General features: G+C 48.4%; 3 protein-coding genes across 3 annotated transcripts in view; 2 read left to right on the forward strand and 1 right to left on the reverse strand.

Annotated features, from left to right (window-relative positions):
- The window catches only part of LOC115529937 (uncharacterized), a 49,893-nt gene extending 33,605 nt beyond the window's left edge, over nt 1–16,288 (reverse strand). The window contains exons 1-2 of the mRNA XM_030339084.1: nt 16,203–16,288; nt 2,614–4,434 (exon numbers count right to left, since the gene is read on the reverse strand). Of these exons, the coding sequence (XP_030194944.1) occupies nt 2,614–4,427 (1,814 nt within the window). The 5' untranslated portion in view covers nt 4,428–4,434; nt 16,203–16,288. The remainder of the gene's footprint in view (nt 1–2,613; nt 4,435–16,202) is intronic.
- A 1,018-nt stretch (nt 16,289–17,306) lies between these two features.
- On the forward strand, nt 17,307–25,350 carry LOC115529938 (dynein heavy chain 2, axonemal-like). The gene is made up of 8 exons (XM_030339085.1): nt 17,307–17,390; nt 18,705–18,913; nt 19,624–19,697; nt 20,911–21,081; nt 22,209–22,452; nt 23,929–24,021; nt 24,579–24,668; nt 25,229–25,350. Exons 2-8 carry the CDS (start codon nt 18,748–18,750, stop codon nt 25,348–25,350), a joined length of 960 nt encoding a protein of 319 aa, XP_030194945.1. The 5' UTR covers nt 17,307–17,390; nt 18,705–18,747.
- Nucleotides 25,299–25,769, forward strand: part of dnah2 (dynein, axonemal, heavy chain 2) — a 186,475-nt gene continuing 186,004 nt past the window's right edge. The window contains exon 1 of the mRNA XM_030338322.1: nt 25,299–25,346. The gene's annotated coding sequence lies outside the window, so the exon portion shown is untranslated. The remainder of the gene's footprint in view (nt 25,347–25,769) is intronic.

Raw genomic sequence — 25,769 nt, forward strand, 5'->3', positions numbered from 1 at the left:
GTATATAAATATATTTACATACATATGTCTACAGATATCTATTAAAACATGTATGTGGGGATTTATCTGCAACAGCAGCGCAACAAATACAAACAAATAAATTATAGATCTACATAGACCAATGAAATAAACAAAACACTTCAAAGAAATGAAAACCCATGCGTTGCAGAAACGTTTGTGTGGTGTCTAGAGCCCTGCCACGTGGAAAACAATCCAAAGGCATCCTGAAATACATGCAGTAAATTTGACAAAAAACCGCTGTGTTGAACAACCCAGGTTATGTAAAACACTATGTTCACAACCAGTGTGCACAAGGTGTTACTCGGCGGATATTCAAGCCTGGTTCAAGCAAAGCCAAAATGACCGCACCAGTTTATTATCTGGATAGACTCGGGGACCCAAGCGATTAAACATCCTCATTATGTTGGAGCCACGTCGAACAATGAGATTGGAGTGATTTACGTCCATATTATATAGTTAGCCAGTATCAGCTTTCCGTTAAATACACTAGAGAACAAGAAAATGAGGTCCATGGTTAGCTCAACATGTTGGTGACCGGCTCAGGAGTTTGAGCCACGGGCCCTGGCTGGTGTCGGTGACGCAGTGTGTCCAAGTGCAGCGTCGTGAGATTTAATTGGTCACACACACACACGCACGCACAACACACACACACACACACACACACACACACACACACACACACACACACACACACACACACACACACACACACACACACACACACACACACACACAATCTAACATACACACACACAATCTAACATACACACACACAATCTAACATACACAGACACAAAATCACACACACAGCCGCAAAAACACACACACAAAAACACACACACTCAGATTTGCCAAGTGTGCTTTGATCGCCGGCCAGGTACATTTTCTGCCAGGAAGAGCCTCCAAGGGAAGACAAGCACACACACACACACACACACGCACACTTGTCATTTGTGCACCACATGAACTCCTGCAGGGACCCTTCAGCCATTTTGATCCTGCTGCCCCCCCCCATCGTAATACTCAGCATGAAGGGGAACAGGAAACACCTCATGATGGTTACGATTCACTCAGACCTTTGAGAGGAAGAATGGGCAGCGTTGGCGTGCGTGAGTGGGTTCCTCGTAGGATGGTGAGGGCGTCGCCTCGTCGTCGCCGGGCTAAGTGACGGCCAGTCATTATCTGCCGCTATAATCCGGTTGACCGCAACTCTTAGGCCTGTGTCCTTTGCGCCTTTGACTAGGGGGACGGGGCACTGCCGTGGCGTCGGTTTATTACGGCGGGGCCATGCCATGGCTGGCCTCTGTCCCCGTCTCCAAATTGACAGCAGGCCGGGTCAGCACTGGGGCTAGGCCGGGTCGGTTGAAGCGTGTGGGAAGGTGCTTTGGCCTCAAGGACCTCATAACCGACTGGCCGCCTCTCGCCTCTCTCGCCTCTCTCGCCTCTCAGGAGCTCCTTAGAGGGAGGCTGACCTCATGGTTTCAGACCGTTTGATCAGCAAGGGCAACCTTGTGGTCTTCGGGTTTGAGGTGCAGACGTCTCCTGCTCCTCTTCTTTTCTGTGTGCGTGCGTGTGTGTGTGTGTGTGTGTGCGTGTGTGTGTGTGTGTGTGTGTGTGTGTGTGTGTGTGTGTGTGTGTGTGTGTGTGTGTGTGTGTGTGTGTGAGGTACTGGGAACCCCCCCGTACACCCAGGATGTACTGGGGTGTACGCAGGGAGCCGGGCAGACGCAGACCGCAGCCGATGTCTCTGAAACAACAACATGAGGACGTCTGCAAAACAAGCACCTATTATTCATTCCTGTGTACTTGATGATTTATTTAGTGTTAGATTTACATATTTTATATCCGGGCTAAAAATAGGAGTCTACACGAAGTGTGTTTCTGATTGGCGGTAAAACATTTAGTAGGAACCGCAGAATGTTCCCCTAATATAAGATGTATTATTTGGATGAGTTTAATGGACAGACATGAGAATATACTTGCCAATCAAAGATGTTAGACTACTTGAGTTGGATTGATCGAGTGTTCATCGCCCCTTTCTACTCCGTCCCAGGTGGGGCCCTCACTACCAGGGGACCGGGGGAACACGGTGCAGGTCCTGGGGACCGGTCTTCAGAAGCCCGTCGAAACAAGCAGCGCCGTATCCATACACAAGGCCATTATCACCAGCAGGAAGGTAAACATACTGTATTTATCGTTTGGCATTCATAATGCTGACCTATTTGAGCCGTCACAGCTGTGAAATATAGCCACATTTATTACATTCTTCAAGAAATAAGCTTATGAAAATAAACCATTTTGTTTGATGCATTTGAGGAAATAAATATATTTTTATTAATTTCAGTTGAACCAACTACACATGCTTAACCCATCACATCCATAACCAATTACAATAATTGTGTAGCTTTTTCTCTGATTGCTTGGTGTGTATGATTAGAGGGCTGTTGTCATCCGTTGTAATCTCCTGCTGGAATCAGCCCAGCTAAAACATTCAGAGTGGCCTCGGTGGCTTTCTGTATAGCGCTAGCTTTGCATCCTAGCGGATCTAGGACGGCCTGCCCCGTCCCCTGGTGGTGCACTGTGGGAGCTGACGTCTCCCGAGACCAGACGCCTTCTTTCTCCTTCTCCCGGTGACTTCTGTACAGCCGGAGCACCGCCAGGTCCCCCGGGTCGCCTGAGTTCTCCCCAAGGACCCTGGCTGGCTGCAGCAGAGCCTGGGCGAAGGCATGGACCACCAGCTGCTCCATGCCGACCAGGCCCAGGCCTTGTTGAGTCAGACCCACCGCCAGGGCCAGCTCTGCAACCCCGGCCCCCGCCACCAGCCTAGGCTCGGCCAGGAGGGACCGGTACACTCTCAGGCAGGCCTGCACCGCACCCTGGGCGCTGACCAGCAGGGAGGCGTCTGGGCTGCGGAGGGTGAGCCTAACCCCGGGGCGGGCACTGCCGTCCTTGGGCTCTTCTACCACCGCGCTGGCCTGAAGAGGCAGACGGAGCCCGGGGAGGGCAGAGGAGGCGTGGCTGTGCCTCAGTGTTGGGATCGCCTTCCCGGGAGACGGAGCGTCTAGCGAGGTCGAGGAGGGTTTCTGACGGGCGGCCTGGGATGGATTCCCCCTAGGTCTGTTTATCTGCTCCTTGAAGTGGGCCGAGTGGGCTGACGTGATGTGCTTGTGCATGGTGGGCTCATTAGAGAAGCCGTGTATCGTCTGCTCCGTCTCGGTGCCGGCGTGCATATTGATGGACAGTGGGTTCCTGCGGGCAGCCTCTAATCTGGTTGCATCTCCGAGTCTCTCTTGTTGCGTCGTGTACTCGCTCCACACCACGCCATTATCTCGGGCCGAGTCGCAGACGGCTTCCCATATCTCCACTCCCAGATCCACCCAGTCATCAAACACCTCGGTTTCGACGTCTTCGTCATCCTCTTCCTCCCCCTCCCTGCCTTTCACAAGCGTTGTCTTCTTTTTTTCCAGCTGTGATGGAGTGTCCTCTTCTCCTTGACCGGTGCTATCTTTATCGTATTTGTTTTTCTTATTGCTATGGGTTGCTCTATCCGTTGCCGGCTTCTCTTCCTCTCCTCTGGGCTCCGTGGTCGGTTCTCTGTCCGTCTCTGCGGTTTGCGTCTCCTGACTCACTTCCTCCCCCATCTTGTCTATTTCGTCCTCCACGTCCGGATGCTCCTCACCTCCGAACTCTGTGTAGTCATCTCGTCCGGCTCTGTCCTCCTCCTCCTCCTCCTCCTCCTTCCCGACCGCCTCATCACGTGAGTCATCCAGCACCGTGCAGACTCTCAGAGTACTCGGGTCAAAGGTCACGCCTTCCCACACTTCCCCGCACTCTCCCGAGGTGACGGGGGTCCAGCCGTACACGCAGCAGCGGGCGGCCGCAACCCCCAACGCCACGTCGAACCCCGGCTGCCAGGCGGACAGGAAGGGCCCGAGGGTGGCCCCGACCTGCAGCTCGTCTCTGGGCTCCCCGAGCCGTCCGCAGACCCCCTGCTGCTCCAGCAGAGCCAGGGCCCTGCCACAGCCCAGGCGGTACCCGGCCCGGATCTCCGCCCCCTCCACCCCCAGGGCCAGCAGGTCTCTGGCCTGCGTGAGGAGGGAGGCGGTGAGGAGGAGCAGCAGGCCCGCGCCGTCGCCGTGCACCGCGGCTTGCTCGGCGGCGGCCGACGCTACGACGAGAGCTTGGGGGTTCCCGGGGCTCAGGGGAGGCAAGACAGGGGCCGTGTCGGTGCAGCTAACTGGTCGGAAGAGGAGGGTCTTGGGCAGGCCGAAGCAGGGGCGCAGGTGGGGGGCTAGATCCACACACGCCGCCAGGGCCTGGGTTACGTCAGGCTGTGTCTTCAGGGGTCTTGGGCAGAGGGGGATCACCGGCAGAACAGGGGTGTCTTTGGGCGGGCTGTGGTCCATGGTATATCTGGAAGAACAAGAAACAAGGCCAAAGAATTTGTTTTTTCTTTCTATTAAGCATTAAGCATCTTCATTCACTGGGTCAAAGAGAGTCTAGTCCTGGGGAGTGAGCTGGTTGTGCATTACAGAGGGCAGCCAGCCCCTAGCTTGTGTTTCTTTGGTTCTGAAAGGCCTGTCAAGAGCCGGGGAACGCAATGGGGATGAGGGGTTAGCATAACATGACAGATACAGAGGTCCGGGCCAGCGAAACCCATCTCCCGAGGGCGGGCCCTGCTTTACGGGAACCTATTATCATGTCCCTTTTTCCGACTAAGTTGTAACCTCACCACGGACTGATGAAATCCACTTTGCCCTCCCCCCGCTTTGACCCCTCCCCCGCCGCCGCTGAGGACTTGAATGCTGGAATTGTCTTTTTCCTCTTTCGACGAGTTTTGCCCTGAAGAGAACAAGCTTTTGACATTAACATTGTAAGAGAGCAGAGGGGATACGGGGGGGGGGGGGGGGGGGGGGGGGGGCCTGTAATCTAGAAGTGAGGCTTGAAACAACAATTTTTGACACGTCCATGACTTTTGACAGGAGTGAAGTGGAAATACATGGATGGGGAAAGAAACACCAAAAGAGGGCAGATATTGTGTGTCTGTGACTCGCCGAGACAGGACAAAATAAACAGTTTACTGTAGCAAACAGCTCTTAGCACGCCCAACATCTCGGCCCTCATTATGTAAACTGTTTACCGCGAGGCGTTTGGAGCACCTAGTGGTTCCTGCGTCTTTGGTAGTTTTATTTTTGTGTCAGGTCTTTTTCAGACTTTTTGTGTCACGTGACAACAGTGAGTCTTCAAAAAGACCTGACACGAAATAAAACAAATATAACCTTGTAACAGCGTCTGGTGCTTCTTGTCTGGCCCAGAACAATGTGCATTTGAAGTGTGATTATCGAGGGCCCCTGAAGCTCTGAAGGAAGCACGAAAGGAAGGCAAAAAATAATGGAGAATGAGCGAGTAGCTCCGGCCTCATTTTGTGGGTACGGGCGGACCCATTTGGGCCGGCGACGGGGCCGCCTGTCGTCTTCTTTTGGACGGTCATTTTTCCCAATTGGGTTGAACAAATAATTGGTCTTCTCGCCTCATTTTGGCGCGTTAACACTGTTTACTGACAGCGGCTGAGACGGCAAGGGAGGCATCTGGATGCAAACTACGGAGGACTGCGGATGGGTGATCTTATTATGTCTCTCTAACTCTCTCTCTCAGTCCTCTGGTCAGCTCTCATAATAGATACCCTTGCGGATCTCGGCAAACAAACAAGACGAGAAACAAATACTTCAAGGAAAGTAAAGCAAACTTTCCCTTCCCTCTTGAGTCACGGGGTGCAATCCCACGTAAGACCGCCGCCACTAAAGCGCCCCCTTTATGCAGTTTGTGTGCATAAAGGGGGACACATGTCCGTGTGCTCTCATTGCTTCCAGGGATCTGACTCCTTGCTGTGAGTCCCTCACATGTTCCTTTTTAAAAACGGTCATTGCTCAGTGGCCCTGGCCGGGCCCAGCTGACCCAGATATGAGTGACATTTGACGGGGAGAGGGAGAGCGGTGCTGAGGGGTGGTGGGGAAGGGTCGACCGCTCGGGACAAGGTTTGAAGTAGTTTTTCTTACTTTCTTCATTTAGTTCATTCCATCTTTCTCCTTCTCTCTTCATTGTTATTATAACTTTTTCAATTTCTTGTTAAATTTTTTCTCAGTCTCACTAAGTTCCCTCTCTCTCTCCGACTCTCTCTCTCCCTCTCTCTGTTGTTCCTCCTTTGGTGAAGGGCAGACAGTGTTAGAGGGTAACTGCCGTCTGCTGTAATAGAGAGAAAGAACGAGAGAGCGAGGGCAATCGAGAGGGAGCAAGGGCAAAAGAGAGAGAGACAGGGAGAGAGAGCGATAAAGAGAAACAGAGAGGGCAAAAAAGAGGGAGGGAGATCCAGAGAGAGAAAGAGAGTCCTTAATGATGCCCGGCCTAGAGGTCACTGGCCAAAAAACACCAACATCGCTCTTCTCTCCCCAGCCCCTCATACGTAGCACTGTCAAGGCCGCGCCACTCCTCCCCATCCTCCTCCTCCTCCTCCTTCTCCGACCAAACACAACACAACACACACTCACAGGCACAAACACACACACACACACAAACACCCCTATGAGGCAATAGCAGGAGTTGGCGCTCCTCCGTCTTCCCCGGATCCACGGGCCGGGTGACTAAGACGTATGGGCGGGCGCGGGAGGGCTCACTCGCGTGTCACACCCGTCACGTCTAATGAGGTCAAAAGGCCATCAAATATTTACGAGTGCACATTCCACAGCATATAGTGTGTTGAGGGAGGGCTGCTTCTCCCGGCCCGGCTCCGGGAGGCGCGCAGCCTATGAATTAATCACAAGTGTTTCTGGCTGCAGTTAAATAGCCCAATAAAAGCAATAAAGAGTGCAGGGCTTGATTTGGCTTTCGCTTTATTGCGGTGAACGGTTTTGCCGATTTGATACAGTGTGTGAGTGCGTGCGCGCGCAGGCGTGTGTGCGATTGTGTGTGTACGTCTGAGGTTGTGCACAAGTGTGTGCATGCTTTCCTTCTGTGTGCTTCGGTCTGTATTTGTGTTAGTGTTTGTGTGTGTGTGTGTGTGTGTGTGTGTGTGCGGTGTGAGTATGTGTGTATTAACTAATCATGTCAATAAGCTACCGTGAGAGGGAAGAGTAGCTGTTGGACCTCCGAGTAGAGAGCCTTTGAAGTCTAAGGAGATAAGCGTGTCTGTGTGTGAGACAGGATGAGGCAGAGAGAGAGAGAGAGAGAGAGAGAGAGAGAGAGAGGGAGAACGAAGGGGAACGAGAGCAAGCGGAGAGTGCCAGAGCTGGATATATCCAGACACCAGAATCCAACATGCAGGTAGGACAATGTTCAGGACTTGTAGCACCCCGCCCCCCCGTCCTCGGCCAAAACCCAGGAATCCATTTAGAGCCAACCGTAACAGGAACACCTCTCTCTCTGCAGTATGAAGGGGGTTCCAGACACCCACTATCTATGACCCTCCGTGTGTTGGTCCAATTCTCTTGTTTGAATATGTCATTATATCTGTTTGGTATCCTACTATTTAGACATTTAACGCTTAGTATTAATACAAAGCGCCTCACAGTGATTTTTAAGAGACATACCATTAAGGGGCCAGTGAACCCACTGTTTCAGATGGAATGCTAACACAGATTTAAAAGAGGCATTTTGGGCAGAGTTTAAGGAAAGAAGGGGGAGTGCTATCGCCATGGTTACGACCCACGCCAACCTTGTAATACCTTTTTTAGTGCTGTCGTTGTGTCACTGTTATGAGCGTTATAATAGGCAATGTTGTGTATGAAATCCTCCACACACCGTAGCGTTATAGTATAGGATTCCGGGAAGCCTCACTCAGACGCGGCCATTCAACACATCGCTGCTCAGACGGAGCTTCGCCAGCCAGGCACACCGTAGCGTGTTACTCTATGTGCCGGGGAAGCCTAACGCTCGGAGGCGGGTATTAAATAAATCCCTGCTCAGACAGAGCTACCCCATCCACACACACCGTGGCGTTGTGCAATAAGCGTCCGAAAAGGTCCACTTACTCGTGGAAACTGCAGTCAATCACTGCCGAGACAGAGCTCCACACATCCACACAGACCGTGCCACCGGTGCCCCTCAGCCGAGGAGGGGCACCGGAAAAGGCACTCAGATGTCCCCGAAAGTGAGTTCACAGCAGAGTGAAACGTTCACACCCCTTTTCTCTCTAAATTTGGGACTGATTTCAACAGTGATAAAAGGGCATAGATTACTATGTTGTGATCATATAAAACAAATTGCTACGTTTCGAACCAAAAAATAAGTGGTTTTGGGTTCACTGGCTCTTTAAAGGGATACGGCGAGCCATCTGTAAATTGGCTGTCTGAATCTTGGTTTGCTTGACTTACCCAGATTCAGACGAGTTGTTTAACTACAAATTCATCATTCGGCGTCCAGAAGGGAAGCTCTTTGGGTTAGCATTTGCTTTGCGTCAGCTACTTCCTTTTTTTTTTTTGCAGTTACAATAGCCTAGCTCGTATACAAGTAAAGGGAATACACTTTTAATTACTTAGCAAAGATTTCCAATGTGTTCTGAACAGTTGCTTATTCACAGTGCCAGTCAAAGTCCAACAAGATGGTAGTTTGTCCATAAACACACTGCACTATTTCCATCGATGGGATTATTAGGCTGCATGTGATGTGCTGCTGACAGTTAACCCTCCGCATCGACTAGTCGATACCAAGCCAGATGCAGCTGATACTATAATTGGTTGCCTAATAATCTCAGTACAGGAAATGGTGCAGAATTATGTGTGTGTTTGTAGACAAAATACTATCTTGTTGTGTTGTTACCGGTTTTGATTGAGGAAATATTCAGGAATGACATCTTGCCTTGTCCCTTGAGGGGAGGCAGATAGGGATGAGGTCTGCCTACAGGTTAGACTCCTGTCATTGGGGATCGAACCAAGTACCTTTCAGGCTGGGAGCCGCACACCCTAAGGAATAAACCATCCTGCCCCGACATCACTGGAATAATGCCATCGAGAGGCGGAGAGGTAAATAAAAACACTGAAGGTGGTGGGAGGTATGCAGGACACATAGGCAGAGCTAAAAGGAGCTGTGAAATATGTGACAGGAGATAAAGGCAGCGCCGGGGAACCGGGGCTAGCTTTTCCCAGTTTTGCAGGCTGTGCACGGCCGAGCACGGCTACTCGGGTTCAAGAGAGCGCTGTTTGTCAATATTATCTCTCGGAAGGCTCTCATCCCTGCTCCCCCGTCTACTCATCCTCCTCCTCCTCCTCCTCCTCCTCCTCCTCCTCCTCCTCACCTCCTCTTCCTTCTCGCCACCACCCCAGATTGTCTTCTATTGTTCATCTTCAACTCTGGCTAGGGTAACACTTGTGCGGTTGACCAGGCTATCATCAGGCTAACTGCATGTGACATGCAGCGCGGCATGCCATCAGCATGGCTGCAGCCATTCAGGGCCCACCCAGCAACACCCCCCCCCCCCCCCCCCACCCATCTCTGCGCCCGTGCTGAGGGAGACCACCAACTGTCAGTGTCTGTTACACTCACTCACAAGACAAATGGTATCGGGCTGCTCAGTGCCTCTGTGCCCACCCCCCTCCCCCCCCCCCCCCGCCCCTGCTGTGACATCGGCAGCAGTATCAGCACCACCCTGGCACTGGCCCATCCAACATTCATACGGCACGAGCTGCAAGGGAAAGGGCAGGCAAAAGAGCACTCCCCTCGAGGCCCCACAATGCAGTGCAACACATCTGCCCTGTCACCCCCGTCCGCCTCGGGTTCTCACCGCGGTCCTACTAGGCCTCCCTGTATGTGTTGGTGTGTGTGCGTGTGTGTGTGTGTGTGAGAGTATGTGCTGGGTTTATGTCTAAATTATTCAACATTAGGTTGTGATTTAAAAAGAGACTCTCTTCACCCACTAAACTTGAGGAGAGGGAGGTAGGTGAGAGAGAAGGGAGGTAGGTGAGAGATATGGGAGACTTGTGAGAGAGAAGGTGATGATGTTTAATTCAAAGCCAGCCCCCAAACATTGCATGTAATGCTGCAGGTCACAATGATTACCCCATCCCAGGAGACTTCTTTAAATGGAGTGAGTGTGTCTGTCCGTCCGTGTGTGTGCAAGTGTGTATGTAGTGCAGGACTAACTGAAAGATGCTGAGAGGGGTAGAGGGAGAGAAAGAGAGAGAAGAGTTTGGGGGAAGGGGAGGGGGGGGGGGGGAGTGAGAGAGAAAGAGTGGGACACGAGGAGGGAGACAGGTAGAGAAGGAGAGAGGCACTGACAATAATAAGAGAGCGATAGGTAGATGTGGACGAACAAGAGGTTTGGGGGAGAGAGAGAGAGGGTTCTGGGGGAGAGAGAGGGGTTTTAGGGGAGAGAGGGGGAGAAGTGGGAGAGAGAGAGAGGGGTCTGGGGGAGAGAGAGTGTTTTAGGGGAGAGAGGGGGAGAGGTGGGAGGGAGAGAGCGGTTTGGGTGGAGAGAGAGGAAGATGTTTGGCAAGGGGTGGGAGAGACGTTGAGGATCTCAACACCCACTGTACTATTTCTGTTTGCTGCGTGGATAATTCGAAGCAAACCTCAACGAAGGTGGGAAACGGAGGAGGGTGAGGTGAGGGAGGAGTGTGGTGGTTGGAGGAGGGGTGTACAGGGAGGAGGAACAGGCGTATCGGAGGAGAAGGATGAGGCAGGCAGGGGAAAAGTACTGAGTTGAGGAAAGGGCGAGAGTGAGACGGAGGAGGATAAGATGGAGGCGAGAGGCACGGGGATGAGGGATAGAGTTGGAGCGCTGCGTATGGAGACAGTGATGAAGTGCGAGAGAGAGAGAGAGAGAGAGAGGGAGAGGGGTGAGAGAGAAGGGGAGAGGGAGCAAGGGAAGGTGTAGAGAGTGGAGAGGGAGAGGAGAGAGAAGGAGAGGGAGCAAGGGAAGGTGTAGAGGAGAGAGAGAAGGAGAGGGAGAGGGAGCAAGGGAAGGTGTAGAGAGAGGAGAGGGAGAGAAGAGAGAGCGCGAGAGGGTGGAATAATGGATGAGGACAATAGAAGTACATTGGGGCAGGTGTGAGAGTGTGTGTGTGTGTGTGTGTGTGAGTGACAACGAGCAGTGAGACATCAGATCAGAAGTGCAGGATGACTTAAGGTTATTTATAGTTTTATATATAGTGTATCCAGTGATGTTGAGGCAGGTAGGTGACATGAGCTGACAAAATCCACCGTATTAATTTAACTTCTTTACCTCTTGACTTTCTACATTAACTTTTAGATTGAAGAACAGTTTCTACTGGAAGGCCCTAACTATAGGAAATGCTCAAAAATACTGTGAGTTATAATATCCAAGGTATTATTAGAATTGAAAATTATTTTAAAAAAAAAATCCTGCATTTTTCTTCTACCAATGCCTACCCATGAAACCCCAACCACAGTGTTACTCAAACCACCGTTTTTAATTTACACCGTTAGAAACAAATGTTAAAAGGCTTGTAACTTGTCTACCTGTACACACACACACACACACACACACACACACACACACACACACACACACACACACACACACACACACACACACACACACACACAATATCTCTCTCGCTCTCTCTTTCTCTCTGACACACACACACACAAAATCTCTCTCTCTTTCTCTCTCACACACACACACACACACACACACACACACACACACACACACACACACACACACACACACACACACACACACACACACACACACACACCCACCCACCAATTTTCCCTCTCCATTTCCTTCCTCTCTGCGGGCCCCTGGAGAAGGCTGTCATTGTAAGTGGCCCCTCTGCCAGGCAGGATAAACTACCTGTCACGGCGACATCTTTTTGTGAAATTCATATCAGAGGCAAAACAACATGGAGGAGGTGCTAGGGGTCACTGGGCTCTTTAAATTATTCATTCCCCTCCCCCCCTCTCCTCTCCATCTCCACTCAACCGCCTGTCGCACACTTTTGTAGCGCTGCCGCATCGCAACAAGGACAACTCTCAGGCAAACTGTGTCCTCAGTTTGGCCGTTTGAGAGAGTGTGAAGTAAAGATACTGTTTGGAAGACAGTCTGTTTTGAAGGGTTTCCCACTGACTTTGTTTCTTTGGGGCAAAATGTGTACGTGTGTGCGTAGATTCTCAACCTCAGGGTGCATGTGTCATGCATGTGTCATGCATGTGCAAAGTCATGGCGTAATGAAATCTTAACATGGGCGTCCTCTATGGGTCTGGACGTCTAGCTTGCATAATTTATCATCTGTCTCCGGGGGCTGCTTGGCCTTCCGACATCGCAATCCCATGGGCCGCGCGGCTCTCTCTCCTCGCTCCCCATTTGCTGTAGAGCTCCGGTTGCACGTGGGTGTTGATTTGTGTCTTGTCTTCTACTAGCATTATTTTACTATTCAGCAGACACTTTCATTCAAAGAGACTTAGAAGTAAAGTCAGTTGGTCGCCAGGGGCTAGGGGTTCGAACCCAGAACCTTTCGGCTGAGGGTCAATGACCCTAACCACTGGAGCATTTTAATTGTTGTGTCTTTCACTTTGACAGAGAGGGCTGTTGGAACTGGGAGCAAAGGACAATGGACTTCTCCGGCTTCTCTCTGTCCCTGGCGTCTCCCAGGACCCTCCCGGGACCCTCGTCCTGTCTGGGGTGTTGCAAGAGGACAGGCCAGCTGGAGGACTGGGAGGAGCTCATCCACGCGTCATTCGTCATCCTGATGAAGAACAACGCTACACCGATCCTGCTGCTTTTGAGTATGCCTTTATGACAAACTGTAGCGTCACACTTATACTCTCAAACGAAAGGAAATGCACAGTTAGTGCGGTTCCATTAACTGGTCTGGAGTGAAGAAACGCGAAAGACGATCGGTTCACACCTACATATTAATGCTACCAGACATCTTTTCACGCATTATGGGGAAATCACCCTGTAAGTTAAAGGTCGATTTCAGACCTTAATCTGGCGAATTGTCCATTTCCATCAACCTCTTCTACCGCGAAACATACACAATATGTTGGAGGGAACACGGCTAATGTTTGTCTATGCCTCAATCTATCATCCCTTTGCGCACAGACCAGGACATTGTGATGCACGACACGCGACCGCGCCAAGCTACAACTGACATGTCATATTGACGCCACTGGAGTCTCTCGCTCGAAGAGGCTGACATGCCTCTGACAATGTCACCCGTTGAACATGAATGGAAATAATACTTCGTCAGACATGAGCGTGGTTGACACGCGCATGCAAACAAATCTTGACGGGGAGCGATGCCAACGTCCAATGCCTCTCACTCTTCCCTAGCTGTCGTCGTTGGCATCAACATAAACCCCCACACCGACGCACAAACACACACTCACAGATTGTCAACTCTAAACATGAGGGTGAATGAGAACACAACAACAAACTAGCTGATGGGCTCAAAGGCGGTTCTCCTTCCAAACAGCAGAAGGAGCATCAGCAACAAAAGGGGATTCATCACTTAAGAACCCAACTAAACTAACACACTCACAATCGACACTCAGGTCGTCTATATCAGCTAAACAATGGGGGACAGTATGTGTGTGTATGTCTATGTACTAACACAATTTGTCTCTGCACCTGTCAATATTGCGGTCGGCTCGATCTCAGTCCTGGGGGACGGACCCTCTGGGGAAGACCGATGGATCGGCCCAGAGTTTTATTGATGGACGCAGTTGCTTAATGCTAATGGTTGTAATGAATCAGATGTCACTAATACTGGTTAGGGTGGAGGTCGGATCCTTTTAATCTCTCACCACTGTAGGGGATCGACGAGGGGGGTGAACCCGGCCCCCTGCGACCCCTGACACCGGGCTGACTACCGCTGCACCAGAACGTGGCGTGACCGCTTACGTTCGTGTTATAGCTTCATGATCCTCATTATCATGGTAATCATAATAATAATAATTGTCAGACATATTGCTTTGCAAGTCGTTTTTATGTCATTAGTTGGATCACTCAAATGGGAGATAAATATATGACTACGGAAAGATGTATACTCGACATAGATCAAAATGTTTACGTGTTGTTTTTGTTTAATACTGTTCAAATGCTAAACAACTCCTGCTATTCTTGCCTTGAAAAAAGAAGGTTGTACAGTGCAGACGAAACGTTGGTTATTTATGCATCATTAAAAATGTGAAAAGGGGCCGTCTTGGCTTGCATTAAGATTTGGGTATTTAAAGGCAGATTTAAAGGGCAGCAGTAGCATAAAGATACAGGATTTAGGGGTAAGGGAGAAACCTCAGTCGAACCATTAAGCTCTCAAAAACTTTGCTAACAAACTCCACGAAGAGGAAAGAACTGCCTCTAACATTCAGCAAATGAATTATTAAGAACAAAAATGAAGGAAAAAAAAAAAAGAAGCTGCTTCTTGCCATTAATCTGAAAAAAAGAAGAATAAGTGTATGTGCGTCTGTAATGTTTTATTAAAACTTTGCCTATTTCAGTCTCAATCCAGTCCAATTCAAAAGGGCACTTTAGTGCTCTGCCGGGTGTGCACGTTTACGCGCACTATACGCACACAAATGCAGGGAATAAATGCAAAAAAAGTCAAACGAAAGATGGGATGTGCTGTATCATCATAGGGGGTAAAAGTGCAAATGTGTACTACAGCTCTCCTTCTGCCGTTCCTCTGCATCATACAGGCCGATAGACAGACGTTAACCAGGAGAATTGAGATGTAGGATCCCCCAGGATTAAAGTTCTGGTTTGTCCCGTACTCAATCCACAGTATCGCTCTGCTTGGTAAGAGGCACTGCACAAATTATATTTTTTGTGTGTGTGTGTGTGTGTGTGTGTGTGTGTGTGTGTGTGTGTGTGTGTGTGTGTGTGTGTGTGTGTGTGTGTGTGTGTGTGTGTGTGTGTGTGTGTGTGTGTGTGTGTGTGTGTGTGTGTGTGTGTCCACATGCCTTTCTCTATCTCTGACTAAACTTGCTTCCATCAGTGACCTCACTTCAGTTGGGCCTCATATTGTCTGGGGATGGGGAGCTGTGAAGGAGGGGGACCGCGCAATGGCTACACATGACTTGTAAGGGGCCTCCTGTAAGTACATAAATCCTGGTTCATTTAGATTGCCCGCTCCCTACTGACTCACCTGACTCACTAGCAATTCTAGCTCAAACCATACACAGTCCAAAATAAATAAATAACTAAATAAACAAATGCAAGTACGTTCCCAGCTGTGCCTGACAAAATTCGGATTAATTGACGGACAATTTCTTTTTTTAACTGCCAGAGTGGTTCCATTAGCAGTAAGGAAAAACATTTTGCATCTAAAGCTGAAGTGGATTTATTGTAATCCGTCAAATTTTTGGTTTAATAGCGTTAGCCTTGGATTTGTCAATGTTATACTTCATTCTGTGCTTTAATAAGTGTGATCTCTATAATGTATATATAATGTAGGTTATAATAATGTATGGATTGAATTTCATGCTTATACTGGAGTAAATGCTCATGTTTTCCATTAGCTTTTTCTCTAAGACAATATTTTATTAGCTTGATTTACTAATGTTACCCATGTTACTTCTGTGCAATAATATTCTGGGCTGTAATAACCACCATGGCAGATAGACTACGTTTTCCATAGAGGACAGCTCTAGCCTTACCAAGCATCTTTAAACGCTTTAACTTTAACCCTTGCAGATTCTTTAAGAATAGTTATAGGGGAACAAATAATGCAATCAATCAAATTCAAGCTTCTCTTTTTGTCATTTAATCTGTCAACCATTTCATCTGCCATACTTAGTGTTGAAAGAAGTGAAAAAGTTTATATTTTTGTCAAAGAAAAAGACCACAAGGCCATCCACAAGGCCACATATCTCCTCTGGCAAAGCCAGGCCACCATCTAGTTTGCTCAGATAATAACGTCAAAGTGGCATTCACTCTAAATGTGCATTTGGCACTCAATTCACCCCAACAGGGATTTAAGCAGGTGTAATGTTTAAGCTTTATTGATGAATAAAACATGATTTAAAGAGAAAAAAAGACCTTGAAGTTGCTACTCCATTCTGCAATCTTTAGTCAGGAGGAGTTCAACTCCGGAGCACCTGGTTGACCAAAAATGTACATGGTGCAAAGAGGGTGCGAGAGAGAGAGAGAGAGAGAGAGAGAGAGAGGCAGGCAGGCAGGCAGACAGACAGACAGACAGACAGAGCTGTAGTGATAAGAGTACCTGTTTCAGCTTCTTGCGGGGTCAACTAGCAGCTGATAGGAACACCGGGGGGGAGGGGGCAGCCTGTCATTTTTCGCCTAGTTCTCCTTAAAAGCCTTGGGCGAGAGACGGATGTAAGGGGGGGTCGTGTAACATGAAACAACATAAATGTTTCAATGTGAGTGAGACCTGTGATCACACGCTGACATTTGAAAGGCTTTGCAATAACTCGGAAAAAATAAGTTTTGTTTCATATTGTGAATTTGTATCGGCATCATTAAAAGGCCTACAGTAACGATGATGAAATAAATGCATGAAAGATATTTTAGTAAAAGACTGTTTAGGCCTATAGTTGAATTACAATAAACTTGCAACATTTAACCCAAAGCCATAAGAAAACGAGGGCCAAACGATTGTAAGACAAAACCTTATCTCAAAGAGCTGGGCCTATGTTTTCTCAGGGTCAGGACCTAATCAATACCTATATAAGCAACTCATATTTATGTGCTTAAATTATTCATGTTAAATATTGATGTTATTTTAAAGAAACAATCTGAAAGTTATTATTACTTACCGTTAAGGTAATATATATGAAAGAGTGTTATGAGCTGACGTTATATGATGAGATAGACAGTTGGTCATCTCCAACGGTATATGGTCCATGCGCACAGTCTTGAACGTTAGAGCTATTGGTATTGTTTGTCAATTTCAGCACTATAAATGTTTTACATGTTTGCCAGTGTTTTAATGTAGTTAGTCAACCGTAACCTGCACATTTGTTTTTACTTATTACACATAAATAAATAAAAAGTGGGCCAGGGCGAACACAGCCAGGTTTGCCAGATTGTGCGGAAAATCGTACCCAATCTGGCAACACTGACTGTCACGCCTCGTCCCAACCCCCCCCTCTCCCTTTCCCCCGTTGTGTCGTTTCCATGGAGACGTGTCGTTTCCATGGCGACGTGTCCAGACGCGCGCTGCACAGTTCAACGCAGCGACAGAGGCGCGAGCTGCTGTGTTTATCATTTTAAAGTAAAGCTAACGACTTAATGACGACGCATTTAATTCACCGTCTACACTAAAGCCACACTATTTATCCTCGTCCGTTTTACTTAAGCGCCGTTGCTTTCGTGTCACGTTGAAAAAAAAGTAAGCCCATACTTATAGTGTTTGATGTAAGGGCCTTGGACTGCCTGACGTTTTTAAAAGGTAAGTAACCTACTTAGAACTACCACGGAATGCTAACTAGTTAATAGCAGTATAGCTCAGGAAGGTAGTCACCTAGCAGCGTGACCGTTTAGGAGACACGCGAGGGAGGAATACCTACAGGAATAATTATGTGAGGAACTAAGGCGAGAGAAGTGTTTTATCACATTTTTGGAAAAACAACCCCCTAAAGAGTTTGACAGAAGTACGTTACCGACTCGAAGAAAGACTGCCCAGTCAGACCTTGTCACTTCAAGAAGCACGTAGTCCATCTGCAAGGAGCACAATGTGTCTTGCAGGGTAAATTAATGTTCTACATCAATGTCTATATATATATATATATATATATATATATATATACACACACATACATAGGCCTACCTCCGCACATTTAATGTCCGAGTTTGAAATGTGCAGGTTTGCCCAATGCTTTACTTTTGTCCTTTTTTCATTTATCCCCTCTCCCTCCCCTCTTTTTTTTTTAACCAATAACGTCGTTCTATTTTTTGTATTGCTCACTGCCCTGAGAAAGTTACGAGTTGGGTGGAAAACTGAATCAAAGTTTCAATAAAGACTGGGTGCGCTGTGGGGCCTGACAAGTGAGGTGGCTGGAGCAGAACAGGACGGGAGCAGACTGAGAGCAAGAAAGAGGGGACAGATCGGTTTTCGGGAGAAAGATAAATAGTTCATGAAAGCGTTGACTTTGTACGTTTTATTACTTGTGTTTTGCCGACGTTCCACCTGCCTGCCAGCGGTTCTCTCCTCAAAATAGTTCCGTGTTCACTTCCCACGGACACCTGCAGCTGGTCGATACCCCCACCATTAGAAATGCCTGCTGTGGAAATGGAAATAGTGAATTTGTCATGATGAGCTCAGTTGCTCTTGGTCTCCGCCGAAAGCGAACACTTATTTATCTGGGTTATTGGCTTGGGTACATTTGGTGTTTTAATCTATTGGTATATCAAACTGCATTTTCTAAGGTTACCAATATTTTATTCTCAACAAGAGTTTATTATTACGATAGGCCTGTTTTATGCATAGGGCTACCTTGGAAGGCTTCAGAAAACACCCCATTAAAAACAGGAAAAAAATCTAAATGTTTAAGCACAAAATCGCATGTGAAATGTGAATTATGTGAAACGCATGCCAATGTTCCTCAAAATCTTTTACATTTAAAATTATACACTTTAAAGTTTACTCTGCAAGATGATACATGTGCAAATATGCAGTCATTCTTTTCCTCACAAAACTATTGTTTGCACTCCCCTAGGAATAACCCATCGTTAAAAAACCCATCTGTGACCCTGTTCTTTGAAGAGCGTCTAGGAGAGAGCAGTGAGTGAGCGGTGAGTCCAGCTCCATGGCAGACGATGTGCCCCAGTCCCCTATGCTGCAGGGGGGCTCCGCCGGCAGCAGTGGGAGGCCAAAGCGAAGCGGTTCCACCAAGAGTCGGAGGGCCAGGGAGGCCAAAGCTGCCCTCCAGCCTGAAGACCTGCCTGGGGACCAGCAAGACAAACAGCCCGGAGGTAAATCTAGTTCGGTATGCAGACACGTCGTCTGGCCTCCTCCATGTATTGGTGGCGTGTACGTGTATATACCAGTGTGCACCCCCTGCATATTACGTATAATATAATAAAACACAGCATATTTTCTGCTTGTTTACGCAGACTGGGTTTCAACTGAAATACGTTGTGTTGTGTGTGTGGTTTAATAGCAGCCGTTTTAAGGTTTCTATTTAGTCTAGGGAAGGGATTGTTTAGAAATGTGATGTATGGAAAATGTATTTTCCATTGGCTATAAACACAATGCTAATGATTCTTGGTTGGATTTTCTCTTCACCAAATTAACTGACAAGATTAGAATACCATCATGTTGTATGGGCATCTGCACACAAAAAAGGCCTAATTCCGTAATTAAATGACTACTGTTAGAAGTTTACACAAATCATCACGTCATTTCCCCCTCCCATCTTCAACACAATAATACAGTGCTTGGCAGATTTTTATCAACCCTGAACTCCAAACCAGTGTCAGAAGTAATGACTGTGCTCAAAATGACACAAAGAGGAGAGAATAGCGGATAGATAATTCCCACAATCTGAACCAGATGGAATCATGAAAACTGGTGTCCCCTGAGTGTGTCACGTGCATTGTCATGCCTCTTTGGGAATTTGATGGTGTGCGTGTGCGTGCGTGTGCGTGCATAGTTATGTGTGTGTGTCTGCGATTCATCACAGGGGATGCTGATGTTGGAAGCAGTGTGGGGATCTTGACGGAGGAGGAACCTGAGGACCTGTACGCCATTAACCTGGTAAAGCCATCAGCCCCCTTAATGGCCACCTTGTCATCGGTGACAAATTGAAAGTTGGGATTTCAGTTCACCCCCAAAAAACAGGGGCACTCAGCAACGGGAGCAGCTAGATTTACACTTTATCCACATCCCAGATGGACGACAAAGCAGAGTAGAATACCATCATGCCGTTAGTGAACATCTATTTCCGTACCTTTTCCTTGCAGTGTAGCGAGAGAGGGACAGAGAGAGAGAGAGAGGGAGAAAGAAAGAGAGAGAGAGAGGGGGAAAGTGACTGACATGGGGAAATCAAAGTATGAGAAACAAGAATTCCTAGAGATCCAAAACAAGACAACCCCTACCCATCATCACCAACCACCCCACTCACCACCATGACAACCACCTTCATAAACCCACCAGTTTTAATAACCTTTGAGAACTCCTTCTACCCCCCCTGACACTGCTGATAGAAAATAGGATTGGAACAATGGCTAGTGTGCCAGATGTGTGGAAATATGGAGATCAGCTGGTGATTGGTGGTGTGTGCTCAGTGAACCTGCACAGTAACTGTCTCCTCATCAATTAAATTAATATAATTAATTACCACTTGCTACCTTGCAATAGAGTGCTAGTATTTACATGCGATGACCCAAACCATTCCCAAACCCCCGTCCCCCCTTGCAATATTTATAAATACATCTTGCGTGTGTGTGTGTGCGTGTGTATGTGTGTGTCTCCCACTGATGAAACAGGTGCCAGGCGTAGGCGGTGAATGTACACACAGACCCACACACACACACACATACACACACAATCACAAGCAGACACACAAGCACACACTTTGCCGTACCCGGCAGTTAGCATTATTCAACAAGACAGGTCCCTGTATAATCTGCATAGCGATATAATTTGGCTAATATTAGAGCACCTGCTCCGGCGGCAGAGCATTGAAAGTCAGGGAAATAGTGCAGAGGTTCGGTGTGTTAGTGAGGTAGTGTGTGTGTGTATGTGCGATTTGTGATTGAATCTCCCCCCGCGGGGCGTCAGCGATTTCGAATCAGAGACACCATCACTTTAATTGAAGGATACGGGTCACGGGTTGTAATTGCACTGATGTCCAGCGCCATCTCAGCAGGAGGGTGGGGGGCGATGGCTTAGGGGGCACGCAGCAGCGAGTCCCCTCCCCCTCTTGACACACTGAATAACCACCTTTTCCTTTCTTCCCCTCATACAGAGAAGGTTGTTCATATGCCGGGTTGCCCTCTCCGACGTGACCTGGGACTCGTGGTCGGAGGACAATGAGCTGGCACTGGACCGCTTCATAGAAGGAGCCTCCATCCCTTTAATGGTGGTATATCTGGACCCCATGACCGGGTTGAGGGTGGAGAACGGCATGCCCTCACAGGTACACATGACCCATTTGACAGTCCTCAGACCCTATCAAATGTGTGGTGGGGTAAATTAGTAGCTGTGTGTTGCGTGCTCAATGCCTTGTTATCGTTTATATTTGGTCATAGTTTAACAAGATGTAAAAAATAAACATATTGGTTCTAGGTAAAGGTCAGGCAGGGGTGTGGCACATGATGTGTCCCTGGATGTAGGTGTGCTAGGCTCGTTACCTAGTTACCCTTCTCCTCCAGGAGAGAAGGGCAAGGATCTCTTTGTTGTGAGGTCTCTGTATGCAGGCTTGTCCACCGAGCTCTCCAGCAGCCAGAGTACAGCCATCATCCTGACTAATAGAAATGTCAGCAACGGTAATAAAATGCCGCACTGTCCATTCTCCTCAGAGCCCCGGAGATGTGAAGCAGAGATTTGCTACAGGGGCCTTGTCAAAAGACTCCTCCACACACTCACACGTGCGCTTACATAGGAAAACACATACACACTCGCACGCAAACGTGTGCTAAGATTCAAACATTACACACACACACATATACGCACACATTCACACATAGCACACATAGCACACATAGCACACACTCAGACATGCAGCACTGTGCCATATTACAACTGATAAGAGCTTTTGTAGATTGCGGTAATGACGGCTCCCGAATACCAATTGAGCTGCATCTAAAGAGACCCAGAGGAATTAATAAAAATGTCTGCCACTTCATGGCTGCGGTGGGTTCCTGTTATCAAAAGAGCATAAAAGAGAATCACAAAATGCAGCGTTTTAATTGTTAGTATTTCTGGATTCCTCTATACACATGCCTCGGAAATTCACATCTGTGTGGTTTTCCTTTCACCTTGTTGTTCCGCTTATCTTAACCATTCTTTCACAATTTTCATTAATTTCCGCTCACTTTCTTTCACAATTCCCACTGTACCCATTCTTCCCCTGCTTATCCCATTCCATCGTCTTCATCATCTGTTTCTCTCACTCTCTTTCTCTCTATCCCACTCCCTCTCTTCCTCTCACGCTGTCGCTCTTATTCCCTCTATGTTTCCCCCTCACCTACTTTATCTCACTTTGTCTCTCTCTCTCTTTCTCCCCCCTCTCTCTCTATGTCTCCACCTCTGTCTCTCTACCAGGCGGTGGATCAACTGGCCTACTTCATCCGCTCATCAGAGGCACCCATCATGCCGGAGACCTTCGAGACGGTCGTGCACTGTGGCACCTTGCGCTGCGGCAGCGGAGGGGGCGGAGCCACAGAGGGCCTGCTGAGGCTATTGAACGGCGTGCATGCTCCCCTGGTGGCCCTCAGCACCGTCTTGCCTAAAAACATCAAGAACATCTACAGCGCCAACATGCACCGCTTCCTCTCCGGCCTTACAGGTAGCCATCCGCCTCCTGGGAGAGGGGAGGACAGGGTCGGGCAGAGCCGGGTACGAGGGCTGGTTCAATGCCAGAGGGTGGTTGCCGGAAGAGGTGGCTGGGACCGGGTTGGGGGCTGGGGCGTAGAGGGATGTACTCTGTGGATGTACTCGTCGGCGTTGGGAGAAGAGGGCAGGGTTCCCAGTTGAATACCTGTTTGGTTGATGAAAATGCTATTCTTTTGCCTGATTTACATATTTGATCCACTAGTACGCTAGAAACTAGCAAAGCACATGTGTTTCCAACCAAATATGGTGTTTTGGCAACACAGACAGATTTCCTACCACATCAAACATCGGGCGACATTTCATCCATTCTGCATGGATTTTGATGTCGCTCATTTGTTGTGGCAACTGTTGGAGGCAAAACAAGAGAAGTGCATTAGGTAATGCTGGCTGATCCAACGAGGTGCCGAGGTGGTTTTCCTCACATGACTTCCTGTTCCTGGAAGGCCCTGTGTTTTCCCAGCTGCAGGGTGAGGGTTGGGAGAACAGCTCTGCTTTGTATCAATTCCACTAAAGCAGAAGAACAAGACAGACAAAACAGCCGGCATGGATCAAACTATTTTTCCCCTTGAAAGGAGAAGGCGCATCACAACAATTAAGGTTACGGTGAACTGCATTCCAACATAATGTCATTTTGACAGTCAGCCATTGATCTGCTTCTTCTTGGCGCGGAACAACGAGGGCTTTGAGGGATTCGCACCATGTTTTCCTTTCATGGTGCAGCCGCGGGGAGACTTTAGCCGTCGCTCAGCGAGGAGAAGCTACAGGCTGCTGCCAGGGCCTAGCTAAACACAGAGAGGCGCAGCGGTAATCATACAGTGTATTGGTGCGTTGTGATGGTTCAATTCTCATGCTAATTGCACCAATCAGCGCATGAAACGCCACTTTGTTTCTTTCTTCATACAAACAGACATACAAACACATTCCGAAAGAGACACACACAGACACATACATTCACGCAAACAGACGTGCACGGGCAGTATACACTTGAGCCCCTACAATTACGAGCCTCCTCTACCTGACTTTACTCTGCGTTTCCCCTGAACAATCAGAAACACGATTGGATAATCCCAACTGAAATCCTTTTCATTCCTGCACAACCCCCCGTGGAATCTCATCTTCTGATATCGTTTTCAGTAAATACATCCACCAATCTCAGCACATTTTAGGCCTCAAAATGCCCCCTCCCCCCCCCCCGCTGGCATTTGAGTTAGCAATCCCGTTCTCAGTCTACTAAACTTTTGCCTAAAACTTTATATAGTAGTGGAGTCGGTGGAACAGCAGATCTGTCGTTGATGTGCAACTGTGACACCGGGCTCACCACATAAATATACATTTCTATGTATATGTATTTATTTATGGAGAAGGAGGGGAAGAACACTGAGTACTGACTTATACCCAGGTGGACAGAACCCCCTCACCTTACCCCCAGCTCCCGGTAGCCAGTACCGCCTGATGAAAGGGGCTTGTTGTGGCTCCTGGCTCTTCTTCCACGTCTTCAATGTTTGCGTAGGTTTCACCAAAGGTCAGCCGGCTGGCCCTTAGAAAACATCATTGTAACCGCACACGCACACACAAACTCGCAATCCATAGAGGAAAATTAATCCGGAAAGTACCCAGACGAACGGCAGACATATCGGCTAAGAAAAATGACTAAAGGTGAACAACCCAGTAAAACAGGCAAAAAGTGTGCATACAATGACATGCAAACACACACACAGGCTGCTCTTTTCTTTTATACATTCAGCAGCCTTCCGCTTACCTTGTGCCCTCGCCTCATTATTTATCTCTCTCTCGCTCCTCTCTCTCTCTCTCTCTCTTTCTCTCTCTCGGTCCGCTGTGTTGTTTATGTCCTTTTCCAAAAGGCTAATGGGAGACTACACGCAGCTCTCATTGATCGTCCTCCCTGTCGCCACAATCAGTGTACACAGACAGCTCAGGTCCTACACACTCACTCTCCCTCCGTCTCTCTCTATGTCTCTCTGCCCTTGTGTCCTTTGATCCGCTCCCTCCTTCATTAGAGGCCCTGGCACTCTGGCGCTCTACTCCTGTGTTGTGTAAAGACCGCTGCTTCATTCACAGTCTCTGATATTCCAGCCCTCATGTCTGGGGGTCGGACGGGGGAGGTGGTTGCCTGGCGCCCTTTGCGGCGCACACTCCACTCTGGAGTGGGTAAACTTATGCACGGCGACACAGCCCAACAGAAAGTGTGTCTGCGCGTCGTGTGTGAGTGTGCGTGCGTTGTTCAAGCGTTCCACTTTGCCCGGGAGGAGCGGTAAAACACTTGTGATTTTTCTCCGCTGTTTGTTTTTTTTCCAATTTGGTAAATGGAACTCCATTTGATCTTGATACACACAGGGGATAAAGAGGTACACGGGTTTGATAACCGCAGGCTTTACGGCTGTTAAAACCAAGCACTTTGTCGGCTTTGTGAAACCTTAAGGAGTGTTGCGTTCTCCCACTCGCTTACAGTTCACTGTCACTGGAGCCTTGTAGACATGAAATAACCTCAAAGAGATCTCTGTCTCCAAAGAAAGGCTCTATATATACAACTTTGCAGCGTCCTCGGTTTTACCTTGTCATCTATTTATATTTATTTAATTAAAAAACTCTTGCTGTTCAACACTTTAGTTTCTTGGCATACGGTTGCATTGTCTGAAACCCTGAAAGCAAATTGTAATTCTGTACTTGAGTTCGTGCACTCACGTAACGGTGTGTGTTGTTTTGACCAGACTCCCGGTGTCAAGATGGGCCGGGAACACTGTGCTCTACATTCCCCATGGAGGCCCTGCAGCGCAGCCCAGAGGAGGCCAGCAGAGGGACAAGGAGCTTAATTACAGAGACTGGAGAGTAAGGAGGGCTGGGGGGCTCTGCGTGTGTGTGTGTGTGTGAGTGTGTGTGTGTGTGTGTGTGTGTGTGTGTGTGTGTGTGTGTGTGTGTGTGGTGTGTGTGTGTGTGTTTGTGTGTGTGTTTTATCTGTATGTGTGTGCAGATATCGCATCCTTCTCATTGTGTGAGTGTCTTTGTCTCTACGCCTCACCGTGGGGATTCTCTCTTCCTCTCTCTCCTAGGAAAGGTCACTTGGACTTTATCTTTTTGATCTGCTCTCTCGCTTTATGGTCGAAAGCAAACAAAACGGGCATTGAGGATCGCGGGGTGGTTTCCCTGGGCTCGGGCGCACACCGATAGGATTTAATGAGACGCTAGTGTGTCACCTCCCACCCCTCTCCTCCATCACCCGTCCCTCTGCCTCTGCCTTTGACCCATCGGTGC

The sequence above is a fragment of the Gadus morhua genome, chromosome 17 (assembly GCF_902167405.1).
Source record: "Gadus morhua chromosome 17, gadMor3.0, whole genome shotgun sequence".
In the NCBI taxonomy this organism is placed as follows: Eukaryota; Metazoa; Chordata; class Actinopteri; order Gadiformes; family Gadidae; genus Gadus; species Gadus morhua.